This window comes from Amphiura filiformis, chromosome 20, assembly GCF_039555335.1.
Source record: "Amphiura filiformis chromosome 20, Afil_fr2py, whole genome shotgun sequence".
NCBI classification, from domain to species: domain Eukaryota; kingdom Metazoa; phylum Echinodermata; class Ophiuroidea; order Amphilepidida; family Amphiuridae; genus Amphiura; species Amphiura filiformis.
The window spans coordinates 7,257,337-7,271,617 of record NC_092647.1 but is presented as its reverse complement, the minus strand read 5'-3'; the positions used below and the strand labels follow the sequence as shown (position 1 = coordinate 7,271,617).

At 37.4% G+C, this 14,281-nt stretch overlaps 1 protein-coding gene across 1 annotated transcript in view; it reads left to right on the top strand.

The window, feature by feature from the left end:
- The window catches only part of LOC140142930 (uncharacterized), a 67,469-nt gene that overhangs the window by 24,832 nt on the left and 28,356 nt on the right, over positions 1–14,281 (top strand). The window contains exons 9-17 of the mRNA XM_072164957.1: positions 669–997; positions 1,814–1,985; positions 3,973–4,008; positions 5,679–6,101; positions 8,220–8,438; positions 9,144–9,228; positions 9,543–9,700; positions 9,941–9,988; positions 13,303–13,410. Of these exons, the coding sequence (XP_072021058.1) occupies positions 669–997; positions 1,814–1,985; positions 3,973–4,008; positions 5,679–6,101; positions 8,220–8,438; positions 9,144–9,228; positions 9,543–9,700; positions 9,941–9,988; positions 13,303–13,410 (1,578 nt within the window). The remainder of the gene's footprint in view (positions 1–668; positions 998–1,813; positions 1,986–3,972; positions 4,009–5,678; positions 6,102–8,219; positions 8,439–9,143; positions 9,229–9,542; positions 9,701–9,940; positions 9,989–13,302; positions 13,411–14,281) is intronic.

Genomic DNA, 14,281 nt, shown 5'->3' with positions numbered 1-14,281 from the left:
GTGCATGTATTGTAATTCTGGTATTCATATCGATTCAGCGCTAGGTTCATATATACAATGGACAGCATTCCACACACAGCAGCTCATACCCAGGTGCATGTATTGTATTTCTGATATTCATATTGATTCAGCGCTAAGGTCTATATCATAAATACAATACACAACATTCCATCCATAGCAGCTCATACCCGGATGCATGTATTGTAATTCTGATATATTCATATCGATTCAGCGCTAAAGTTTATTAGTAACGGCACCTGGACAACATTCCATCCATAGCAATTCATACCCACATACATTGTTCATTTCGGTTTAGCGCCAAGATATAAGTAAGGGCTGATTACCTCTAGATCGGGCTTGGTCAGGGATTGATCATGATAAATAGAGGTCATTATTGGATATATTTCGGCAAGATACCTCTCGATTAAGATAAAATTTTCGATAAGTATCAAGAAATTAGTTTAGTTTGTGGGCTTTTTTTTTTTTCGGGGTCTCCCCGTCAGTCCGAAACACCGTCATCAGTCCGAACCACCGCTAGTCCGAATTTTTAGGGTTAGGGTTAGGTTTTGGATTGGGGTTAGTGTTAGGTTTAGGGTTAGGTTTAGGTGAGCTTAAAATTCGGACTAGCGGTGGTTCGGACTGAGGGAGTGTACCTTTTTTCCTTTCAGATTGTGATTACTCATTTGGAATCGCAGCCGGTGGAATAACAAATATCAACATGTCAACATCATCTTACTCGGACAATACACATTCAGCAGTCACATCCCGCGTGAGAATTATCCCAGATATTGGTGCCGCGGGGACTGGTTGGATTCCCCACGACAAGGATTCGAACCCGTGGCTTCGTGTTCAAATGGAGAGTGTTCATAGTATTCGTGCTATCGTAACTCAAGGTTGTGGAGATCTACTGGCCTGGATAACAGAGTATTGTGTTTCTTTTATGAACGATAGTAATTCTGTGGTATTTTATCAGGGAACAACATTAAGTGACTGCAAGGTGATTTCTATTATACAGATATTTTATGATCGTGATTTTGTCTTCATTTATTCTATTCAGCTTTTTAATTTTCAGTCAACAAAACCATATAACAAGACCCACACAAAAAACACAGAACAGATAACCGCAAAAACGATCACATCCCCAGTCATCGACAGCAAACTAGGTTGTGTCATGTCGAAAATAATAAAAGAAAAATTATATTACTGATGAAGAGAAACAAATTTTCTAGATTAATACTTACTTGTTGGTCAACGTGGTTTTCTCCATCAAGATCATGATAATTTGTTCAACTTCAGGCGTTCACAATAAATATAGTATAGAATGAATGTTATAAATCCACTTTCTCACCCCAATGAATTGTGTACTTATGTTGAAACAATTATTATACTCACTTCCAAGAAAACTGCACTTACCTACCAGTATACAAACAAGCAATCGATGATACTATATATTAGCAAAATTAGCCCATTTTACATCTCGGTATTGTTTACTCTAACTCTAATTTCAGCAACATTACATTTTCAAGTGAATTCAATCAGGGATGTACCTGATTCAATTTAATTATTTACAAAAACAAATACACTTTCCAATTTTGGTCTTAATTAACTCAAATTCGGTTTCCGGGGTATTAAGTTGAATTTTCACTCTTTCTATCGCGTTTGAAAAACCGGAAAGGTGCTCTATTGCAACATGTTCATTGGTCAAAGGTCAATCGATAGTCGCTCAGCACGATGAGCGTATTAAATTCAGCTTTGCACATTTCACTCAATGTTTGTAACATTAATCATTAAACGTATGATGCCCACATTTCAGGTTTTTCAAGCCAACGAGGATAACATTAATCTTGTCAGGAAATCTTTGGATAATGAAATCGAAACAAATGAGATTGTTTTTCACCCAATTTCGTGGCATAATCTACCGTGTCTGCGTGTAGAACTAATCGGTTGCGCAGCAGGTAAGTCCCCAGTTCGTAGTATCAGCTTATGTAATTACTGACATATACGTTGTTTTACTCTGGGAGTGATTCAAAGCCAGCCTACTTTACAAGTAAAAAAATAATACTCTCTGCTATGTTACTGTTATTTTATTAAGGCCAACTTAATATAGGATGTCTCAAACGCCCCGCGCGCATTAGTAAAATCACCCGCTTTTGAGCGGTATTCCCGCTGGATTGAGTAAATTTCATTATTTTTTCCGCTATTTGATTTTTTTACCAAATCCACCACACAAAATCTCACGTCTAACGTCGTCAGATGAGAAAAAAGCCTAAATCGTAAATCTGAATAAAATTCTTCATCTTGACCACAGTGAAACCTTGAGAGTTGAAAGGTGGACTATTCTTGTCAAAAAGCTCGTCACACTGATGAAAAAAACCTTTTAAAAACCGCATTCCGCATTAGGTTTTCAACTTGAAAAGGGCTTTTAAACAAACTTCTTAGGAAGGTTGAAGAGATTATTAAAGATTTTCTGATTTGCCCATATTACATATGAGCAAACTATGAGTGGATATAAATGGTGTAAATTGCTATCCACATAATGTCGACTGCTGTTATAAGTAATATAAAAGTACACACGTAATTTTATTTTACCTTTGTTTTGAATGGGGAGCAGCGTGGCACACTGGTTAAGGTCTTTGCCTTTAGTGCGAGAGGTCCCGGGTTCAATTACCCGCAGGATCCCTCCCCCCCAAAAAAAAATTATTACCCGCCCTCGATCTCCCCGTGGTAAAGGCGGGGCAGATGATCCATGATAAAAAAGACCTCGTTACAGTCGGTTCCAATCAGGGTAAGGGACCGATCGTTATTTACGGCAGGGGGGAATGGGAGTTTTGGAAAAAATATGGACAAAAAAATTCGCGTTCCCCTCTCGCGTCCGCTCAAAATTTTCGGATTTCCCCCTTGTTTTCCCGAATTTCTCCATTTAAAATTTAACAATCCCCCTCCTGGTTCAATGAAAATTTCGCGTTCCCTCTCAAGACCCAAAAAATTTCGGGTTCCCCTCAAAATGCCCAGTCCCGCCCCTTTCGTAAATAACGATCGTTCCCTAATAATCGTGCCCTCTTTTAAGGGGGTACTACACCCCTCGATAAATTTGTGCCTATTTTTGCATTTTTCTCAAAAACTAATGAAACACTGGTAACAAAAGTTATGTATATTATAGGGGCAAGGAATCCAATTACTACACTGGAATTTCAGTGACCCAAGACAAGCGGTTCGTTATCTATGATAAGAAATAAGGTACCGCTATGATGTACCTCATTTCTTATCATATATACTTAACTGCTTGTCTTGAGTCACTGAAATTTCAGTGTAGTAATTGGATTCCTTGCCCCAATAATATACATAACTTTTGTTACCAGTGTGTTACTATTTTTTGAGAAAAATGCAAAAATAGTCACAAATTTACCACAGGGGTGTAGTACCCCCTTAAATACCTTGGCTTACATTTTGATCAAACCCTATCCTGGAATGTTCATGTTGATAATGTTATTAAATCTGTGGTGAAATATATTGGGTTGTTCTACAGAATAAGAAAGTATCTGTCTCAGGAAAGTCTTTTTTATTGCCAAGAATTGATTACTGTGATATTGTATGGGGCAACTGCAGCAAGCATTTATGTGACAGAATAGAGCGCCTCCAAACAAGATCAGCCAGGGCTATTCTAAGGAAACCAATTCGCACAAGTAATGAGTATCTTCGTAAAAAGATGGGGTGGGAAACTTTGGAAAAGCGCAAAAATTACCATCTCAATCTTACTGTTTTTAAATGTCTTTCTGGGCTGGTCCCAAATGCTTTGTGCAATCATTTTCCACTTGTAGGGAATTCACACACTCTCAATACTCACTCGAGTGCTCACGGGAAAATTAGACCCATTAGGCCTTTTCTTGAATATGGCAGGCGCTCATTTCAATATAGGGGGTCTCTTGCTTAGAATCACCTCCACAATTCAATCATTTCTCCGTTACCACCCAGTACTGGTGTTTTTAAATCAAGATTCTATCCAAAATAGTAGGTCTATTAATTTCTCTTGCCACCAAACATCGGTTTAAAATTTTTAGGCTCTTTTGTTGAGTATTTTTAAATAATAGGCATTGCAATGATTGTTACAGGATCAACTTTTGCCAAATTTCTGTTGTTTAATTTTTTATTGATTTTTCTATTTGCTGTTTGATTATTGTGTTCTATCCTAGCCACTAAGTTTTTATCCACTTCCTTTGATTATTTGAATGTACGAGTAGTTTGCTGTATTTTGAAATCCTGATTTTAAATTATTATGCTGGCATAATGTTTTATCATTTTAAAAGTTAAATTCTCATAGTGCAATAAGAAATAATAATAATATTAATTTTGTCAATGTATTTGAAAATGTAGTCTAATTAATGCAATATAGTGTGTGCTATGTATTTTTTTACCTATGTTTTAATATTATTGATGTACCCAATTAATTTTGGTAATTCACGTAATTTAAGTTAATATAGTAAATTATTCTAAGTGTTTTGTAATTATTTATTTGTATTTTTGTATGTAATAACTGGGCCATATGGGAGAACAGGGGAATACTTAAATTTACCCCTGAATATGGACCCAATATAAAGAAGAAATAAACAAACAAACAAATAAGCCCGATTGTTGGCTACACTTGACTGTCCTATAAAAATTCCCCACCAGCTATCTACGGCGAGCCCCTTCGTTTACCAGGTCACTTGTGCCTGGCCGAAGTTTCGTCAGCGTTATCTCCTTGATTTCAACTGTTAATGCCTAGATATGCTCGACATAAAAAAAAAAGAATGTTCGATTGACCTTTTCGGTAAATCCCATAAGCATTTGCGAGTACACCTGAGGTGTCGTCATTTGACGTCACGCCGATTTGCACTAAACGATGTGCGCATCAGCGCGAAAAGGTCAATTGCTTTCACGTTTGTGATTTGTTTCTTTAGCACATCTGTAAATACCAAGATCTGGATTTATGTCAATTTTAGGATATTCTTGTTCTGCACATCACCGTTAATGCCTCGTACGTGCCCAAGTTCTAAAAGGCCTTAAAATCCTCTTTTTTGTCCTCTTTGTTGAACCCTCAAGGGAAAAGGTTCTTTAAACTGAAAGAACCCTTTGTAGAACTATATCTGGTCTTGACAGACCCTTTTTGGACTGTAAACATGGTTCGTTTTGAACAATTCCAGTGCAAAATGATGTTGATCTACTCACATTTTCAGTGACGTCACTGAAAATGTGAGTAGATCAACATCATTTTGCACTGGAATTGTTCAAAACGAACCATGTTTACAGTTCAATCTAACATTCCAAATGAACTTGTTCAAAGACCCTTTTTGGTTCTATACCGAACTATTGAGGGTTCCACATAGAGGACGGATTTTAGAACTTTTTTCTGCTACTCTCAGTTTGAGTGTATCATCATAGTGGAATTTTTTTTCTACCTGCTTGTGTGAATCTGGTCTTGACAGACCCTTATTGTTCTATACAGAACTATTGAGGGTTCCACATAGAGGACGGATTTTAAAACTTTTTTCTGCGACTCTCAGTTTAAGTATATCATCATAGTGGAATTTTTTCTACGTGCTTGTGTGAATCAGTTAAGATTTATATGGATGCTAATGATTTCAGTACTTTGTCAACATAAATTATCCAAATATAGTTATTTTTATTGTTATTTATTGCAGAAATCCAAAGGTGTGAGATCGATCACGTAGCATCGTGTGACTTCACTAGGATATGTAACTATCCCAAAGGACAAATAGCGTCATTGGACTACCCCAGTCCATACCCTCAAAGAAGTACATGTACTTGGAATATCATAACTGATCCGGGTACTTTCATCCTGTTGTCATTTACTGACTTTGATATTCCATCATTGGGTGACTGTACGTCAAGCTCTGTTACTATTTACAATGGAGATACGCAAAGTGCCGAATCAGCTATCGGTGTTTATTGCAATTATCGCCCGCCACCCAAAACGGTTGTTAGTGCGTTTAATCACGTGTTTATAGCACACACGTCTGGTGCTGAAGAATCTGGACACGGTTTTTACGCAGAGTACGCACAAAACAGACATGAGTCATCTATCAATGTAACGATCGATCCAGGTAAATAATTATATATTTTTTAAGTGTTCCAGATTTGTATACGATGAAATACTGGGAGTATAGTTCAAGCTAAATTGTATGCAATAAGAGTGCTTCACAAATTTTTGAATTAAATCTTTTATTGGAACTTTTGCGTCTGACACCGTCAGACTTCATCGGGTAACCGAACCGCTGATCTGGTCATGTGATATACATTTCTTGATGGCCCGCCGCGCCGGTCCCATGCGTGAGATAGATTATGTCGGGGTCAACTGTCTTGTTTACGAACGGCTGCTCCACCTTCTCCCAGATGTCTTCCTTGACGCCTCTATGTGTAACTCCTCCTTATCAACAATCACTGCGTCCTATGTGTCCATGCTATGATCTGTACCTGTAAGTTGGAGATACACAGCTCAGAGCTCTGAGCCTCGTTTGAACTAGGCATCCCGTGTTGATTGATTCTGGCTTACAAGGCTTGTTTCGCCAACATAGGCAGCAATCAGCGTCACTACACACAACCGTATATACACTATGTTTGGGCGTTTTTCTTTAGATTGTTTGTCTTGCCACGTCGTATCATTTGTTTTGAACGACTTGGATTTCTCAAAATCTTTGAGATGTTTCTTACAATTTAAACATTCTGACAGTCTAGCAATATGGGATTATGACGCGAGCTTTGTTGGGCTGTTCTTGATCTTTTCCGCTCTTGTTGGCTTTGAGAAACGACCAATTCGGGTTTTAAAGCAGTCAATTAGCTCAATCGTTTGTAGCAGTCAAGTTAGCTCAATCGATAAGGCGTTCGACTATGGTGCGAGAGGTTGCGGGTTCGAACCTTGGCGGTGCCTAGTACGCTCTCGTGGAAAATTGAGCTAGCTTGAAATTCCCCTGGACAAGGCACTTACTGCTAATTGTCTCGTTGTAACCCGTACGAAACTCGGGGAGCTGATCCTTGTTGCGATGGTTATTTGTGGAATGTCTATGCTTGAAGCAGCAAATTCCCTGATTTGTTGTTAAATGGTTTATGGAATGATGTGGGGCCGTAGTGGTCAGCGACAACATGTAAAGTGTGCTGGGGCTTGTGGATCAACGTCTAGGCGTTGTGCCTGTGCGTAGCGCACTATAAATCACTGCGCTTTTTTTTCTGCTTTTTTTTTTTAAACATAGTTTTTCAGCCATTCTTTGATGTGGTCTTTCTCCTCTGGGATTAGTTCCTTTTCGCTTATGATGGTATCCGCTCTCATCAGTCCCAACTTGCGTATTGGTGTTGTGATCCTAATTTGTAAATAATGCTCAGTGTGCGTGGCTTTTCTGTATACTTTAGATTTTAGCGAACCATCGTTCTTTACACTAATCAGACTAGGAATGCTAGCGTGCCGTCATGTGATGTGATGTTATTTATTAACTTATTGATTTGTTGAAAGAAACCTTCTAATTCGGTTCACTCAATAATTACGAAGGTGTCGTCGACAAAACGCAGTCAGAGTATAGGTTTAACACCAGGGTGTGATCGAAAGGCTTTCAAGTGTTACGAATTGATCCACATTATTTTAGGGTTGTTTGTTCGCTCAAGCGGGTCAGTTGCCTGATGAAGTCTGACGGTATCAGACGCAATGTAGTTGTAAAAGTAATTTCCAGCAGAATATTTAATATTTTAATAAGAGTGCTTGATTATTGCATACAATTACCTGATCCCGATATGCTTTTGGTAATGAAACTCAGTTGTCAAGGTTATTATGAGTTCTGGATAGCAAACATCTATCTACTACGAATGGGGAGAAAAAGGCTGAAGTGTAGAAGGATGTGAGGGCGGAAGAGAAGAGAAGGATATGAATATGAAAAACAGAGGTAAAGGCTACGAAGAGAAGTAAATAAGAAAACAGAAACAGAAGAAAAGGCAGAAGGCGAAGATGACGATTAATTAAATAATTGAGGAAACGGAAGAGGAAGAAAAAAGAAACTGAAGGAGGAGGAGAAAAGAGAGCATGAAGAGAGGGAGAGAAAAAGAAAGCGATTTTAGCAGCAATATTCATTTCGTCACCGTCTGTTCAATAATAAATCTCGTCACAAATATTTGTTATATAATTGCCAGCACATGCACAAACCTTTGTAATGTATTGATATTTTTAAATCATCCTTCAGGTGACGTGTGTCCTATTGATTGGAGCTATTTTAGAGGCAACTGTCATCGTTTGATGTACTCAGAAAATTACATTAACTGGGTTCATGCGGAGGAGAACTGTATGGAATACGATGCTCACCTTGTTAGTATACGAGATAGGGATGATATGGAGTTCATTCATTCTTTGATCGTGGATAACCTTGAACGCCACGTCAGTTTGCCATTGAGAACGTATATTGGTAAATATTAAAGGAACATTAAAGTCGTTGGACACTTATGAGTGTAGAAGGGTAGAAGGCAAAACCATTGCAAATACCACGGAATGATCATATCTTTTTATATAGTGCAAGGCCGTCATAAATGCTTCACTTAAGATAGCCTTGTACTCGACTAAATATGAGGCTAAGCCCAGTTGTTTTACGCCGTTTTATTCATATCATTATGAGATGATAGATGCACGACAGCGGCTAAAACATTACCTTTATTCGCATTCTTAAACACTTCAATTCAAATAAAAATATGAATCATAAACATATAAAATTTAATCTTAGACATTTTACAAGGAATTTCCTTGGGCTTAGAATCGATCAGTCCCGTTGTTGCTATGCACCTCCGATTGGTTTTTCCGTCAGGGTTTCCGTCTGCAAATACTTTCAAAATGTTGTTTTTGATAACATATTACAAATTCGGAATAACCTCATGTGTAATAATTTTGCAATTCAATTAATACGTAAATTTGATATTAACTAAAGAGTTCCATTCCATGTCAGTGGCATGATGATTTGGTCACGCATGCTGGTCTTGGTATGTCGAGCCCATGGGTCACGTGCGTATACGTATCAATAAATATAGTCGAGGGTAGCTGCAGATTGTTCCTAAAGTTAATTCTTCGGAACTGGACTCTATAGCAAGTATTCATTACTGTATACTGATCACTCTTTCAGGTTTAACACTTGCCCATGATGAATGGATGCACAGATGGGTCGATGGACGACCACTAAGCTACACTGACTGGATTTCTCCAAACAGGTGTGATCAAATCAGAATATTTAATACTATTCATGCTCCTGGGTCATCACTAGATAACAAACCTCGTAATTGCGTAATTCTTTATAATGAATAGTGCCTCGAGAGAAGTCAATTTCTTATGACCCAGGAGCGTGATTGTAAGTCAAAATCATCTTTTGATTCTTGTATTGTTTGAATGGTTTTATCATGTGGTAATAATCAAAGAAACTTAGCAACGAACTTAAAACTTAAACAGAGTTTCGTCTGTGTGCCTGTTTATTTGTTTGTTTGTTCAATCCCAATCATTGTTGTTGTTTTCCTTTGGGCAATCTCAGCGAGGAAGAGTGGATGGAACGGCAGCCAGACGGTGGAAGACTCGAATCTTGTGTCCTTATTGACTTAACTGACGTACACTCAACTAACCATTGGCATGATGTACCTTGTATCTCTGATAATGAAGCCAACCAATATATATGTATGAAACCACAATCAGGTAAGCCTAACCAACTGTTTCAAAAAATGGCCTCCAACTTCATTAAATTTAAACACTGCAAGATAATTTTCATACAGAACCATACCAGTTTATATCCAGCATTAGAATGATACCAAGTATTTGCAATTATAGCATAGACCACAAGGACAAGAAATAATAATAATGGTATAATTAATATCCCATGATTGTGTGTAACTGTGTACGAATTTAAAGTCAGCTTATGTTGATGATCGTTTTCAGGAGTAAATGATACGACCATGACAGTTACGGAAAATCTGCATGATTCTGGTAAGCTTTTGCATTATCTACAAATACCAACCTAGTCACCTCACTAAAAAGATTATATGAATCATTCTACAAGTTACAACATGTCTTAAAATGTTTATATCAATCATTTTAGTGCAGTGATAGCGCCATCCGTTGTTATTAAGTTATGCCGTAAAAACATGCAATTTTATATGTACGGTTGCGCAATGTTTCTTTTAATTAGATGCCAGTATTATTTTGTAAGCTTAAAAAAAACGTAAATTAAAAAGACATCAGTGATAGTTAAGGTTACGCATTCACACATTAAGTTCAGGTTACACATAGTGGTTGCTGTTAAGGTTACGCATAATTAATGTTACGCATTGTTAAGCCCTGACGGGCTGGGGGCCCAGTATTAACAAAAACAACAAGGACTCAAGCCCAGCAGGGCTAAGGCTGTAAACTCCCATAGTGATGATATACAACTAATGGAGTTCCAATATAATGGCCCCGCAGGGAAAGAAAGCAAGTTTTTTTTTGTTGTTTTTACCCTTTAATTCCCCCCCCCCCCCCTCCCTCCTCCCTCATTCTTCACACTCTGCCCTCTATCGGTGGATAATTTATAGTTTAAGCTTGATCGCGGGCTTGATCGTTATTATATTTGGAGCAATATTGTTTCTTTGTAACCCTGCGGGGCAACATTTAAGGGTTTACCGTCGTAACTAAACCTATCGATCAAATTTTTTTAAATTGACATATTTTGTACATTAATATGTGTAGATAATAAATCAGTAAAAAAAACAGGGGGTGCCGGACCTCACTTTTGAGCTACAGCCGTTTTAAAAGAGGTGTACATTTCCAAAAATATCTGTACACTTCAATGGCAAAATCAGCAATTTTCTTAAAATAGACAACCTTTTGCGTTGTAGAAAAAAATTGTATCGATCAAATTTTTTTAATTTTATATATGTTATGAAAAAGAAAAAGCTCTGTAAATCGCGCAAAAAAAAATTGGGGGTACCGGACCTTGTTTTCGCGTAAATTGACCAAAATAGGTCAAAAATGCATTTTTTCTGCGACACCATGCGTAGTTAATTGCGTACATGGATATTTTGGTGCGTACCAACGCGCTGGTATACACGCGCGATCTGATGCCGGATAAGCGTTCATTTACGCATATGGCCACAAAAAAGGAATTGTCTGTTTACGCAGGAAAGTTTTCACTGTAAAAAAAGTTCCCTAAGAAGTTACCATAATAGGAACAATTATTCTAATGATGTCGATTATTAAGACTTCATGCCTTAATGTTCTTACTAATTTGGTGTATTTTGGTCATAAACGGGTGTAAGAAAGACGCTCATTCTGTAATCTGCAAAGATATTGGACCAAAGGGTTATCAAATTACACAAAGTGAGGAATTTTCAGCCTTCACCAGGTTCACCTGACTCGATCGACCAAAAAGAGGATTTATTAAACATGTTAAGGGTAGACGAGGAGTTGTTGGTCGAAGCAACCAAAAAAATCGATTTTCATTCTGTAGATCAATAAATTATTGACAAATAACACCTTGATGTTTTGCAAAGGTTCATTCTACAAATTATATAATTTGAAAACTTGCTTAATTTATTGTTGTTAATGAGTTATGTACATTTTACAAAAGTGTTGTTGTTTCAGCCCTCTTTACAACATAACTCAAGAACCACAGGACCTACAAAATTATTTCTGTGATATTTGAATTCTTCTACACGCTCGCAAGGAAATGAGCAATGCAATTTTTGCCAAAGCTCATTACCATTCGCAAGATGTTGTGAACTACCAAATCGCAACACTTTAAAATAGTGTATTACCTTAAAGCGAAACGTTTGACACCATGGCCGGAAGTGTTTGACTATAATAGGCCTACAATTATTATAGGCATAGGCCTACTTAGCATGCTTAGTGCCGTTTACCGAGAGGAAAACTTTTTTGGTCACAAAATGGATTCATATCACATCGCAGTTCAATTAAAGCAAAGTTAAACACTGGGTTGCCTATAGCTGTAGAAAAACGTTTGGCTTATTAGGCCAAAAAAAAAAGGTTTGTCTCAAAGCTCGCGAGCGCATTTGTAAAATCGTGAGATTTGGAAAAAAAGAAATGCGGAATTTTTTTTATTTCAATTTTTTTTTTTTTAACTTTTTCCAGAAAAATTCGGCGAAAATCAGATTTTTTTCTCCAAATAGGGCCCTACCATTTCGCATTTGTTTTCAAACAACTCGTGAGCTTTGAGACAAACCTTTTTTTTGGGCCTTAGGCTATGATATTATTTTTGTAAATGTATGACACATTTGTTTGAAATTGAATAGTTTTGATGGTGTTGTCTATATAGCATGCATTATGAATTCAGTGCACGTATAGGCCTAGGTCTTTACCCAATAACACAAAATGCTTTAAACATTTAAATGTTGGATTATAAACTTTTAAAAGTTGCCGTGTGGTGCGTTTTATTATGAAACGTTCTATCATAACCTTTAATAGGCCTATAATATACCGGTAGCTGTTACCCAACATTTAGGCCAAAATATTATTAAAACGAATTAACCAATTTAACCAACACTCGTTTAGGCCTAATGTTTACAAAAACCACTTGATTCTGTGTTTGTTGGGTAGGCCTATAACTTCATACCATACTGTCGAAAGCCTACTTTGGGGGAGGGGTCCAGGTCCGTTATCAGTGGAAGCACGCTGGCAAAATTTGGTTTGTAGGCCTACATGTTATATTTAAGCGGCCACCTTTCTTGCACTCAGCAAACATTGTTTTTTTATTTTGTGGCCCTGGTTATCGCCGGTGCGCAAAAATAGCATTGACACGCACAACACGCATCGTTCTTTGCGATGTCTGCAACGCAACGCCGAGCGAGCGGCGGAGTACGCACGCGTTGAAAAGAGGCGCAATAGTCGAGTCGAATCGGGTGACGACGGAAAACCCTTAACAATATCTTGGATTATAGCGTAACTACTGTTTAAAGTTATTTTCTTTAGACCAGACGTTTCACGGTTCCATCTTTCTTTCTCATGATCAGCATGTCAAAGAAAGGGATTTTGTCATTGTGTCCTCCCTCGTATGTGAATCGTATGTGTCCTGTAGTTTACTTACATAAATTTTTAATTCACACAAAAAGTACAACGTTGAGTGTGGCTCATGCTTAGTGTAGCAAACTTCGTCAAAGAGTGGTTCCCATATTAAGTGCTGATTACGAAAATAGGGTTACGTTGGGTTTTGAGGTTAAGTAGGGTAACCCATTTTGTTTTTAGTTGCAACAACTACCCTAAGGAGCAAAGCATAATAATGAAATATTATTTCATTTTGATATTAATAGTACGGTGTCCAGATGATATGGCTGTGTGCTCGAATGGTGAATGCATTCATAAGATATTTGCATGTGCAGATTCTAAAGAATGTCTGGCAAACAAAGAATGCGAAAAAGGTAAGTCCTCGAACTTGTACAAACTCCTGAACATTTTGTCATTGTTTTTCTTTTTAGTAGCTACCCTATCAACTTTCCTTATGAAATAAAAAACAGTGCACAATTGGGAAGCCTGGGTCACTTTAGCATGTTAAGCTAGTATATTATGTCGCGACAATGTTAAAGAGGCGTGGTCCGATTTTTCATGTTCTTTTTTCTATCATAGATATGAGGCCTACCATTAAAACCTGCCATTTCCAAATTTTGAATTGCATTGCAGCAGCGATTTTGATAAGAGACGCAGAAACGTGTATAACAATGCCCTATGGGATATTACATACACTTCCAATGTGGTAACCACAAATGACTACGTTTTTGTTCACATCATCTAAACATAATATATATCGGGCGTTAAACTTCACTGGGGTAATGAGAAAGATTTGAGCTTTATTCTGACACTCAGTTTTGATGAATAAAAATGGAATATGAGGCTGTCGATCGGGTCACGGACCTTTAATTATTATGCACAATTTACAGCAACAGAAAACATTACTTAAACATTGATGAGAAATGTTAAATCTATATATGGTATTTATTACAATTATAATGTTATACCTAATTTTTCAACAATACTTTAGGAATTAATAACATAGAATTACAATTAATCCAGTAACATCCCTTACATCTGTACATAAATCACTCCATTCTTACAATATGATGGAGCAAACACAAAACCGTGACGACGTGTCAGATGTGTGCTAAGCTGGCTAAATATACTTTAAAAAGTTACGAGCCACAAAGCTTTTCTATACAATCCACGAATGGAGACTTCCTCATATTCTCCCCGAGACATTCTCCTTGTCATAAATGCAAATTTCTGCCGTTTGCCGCT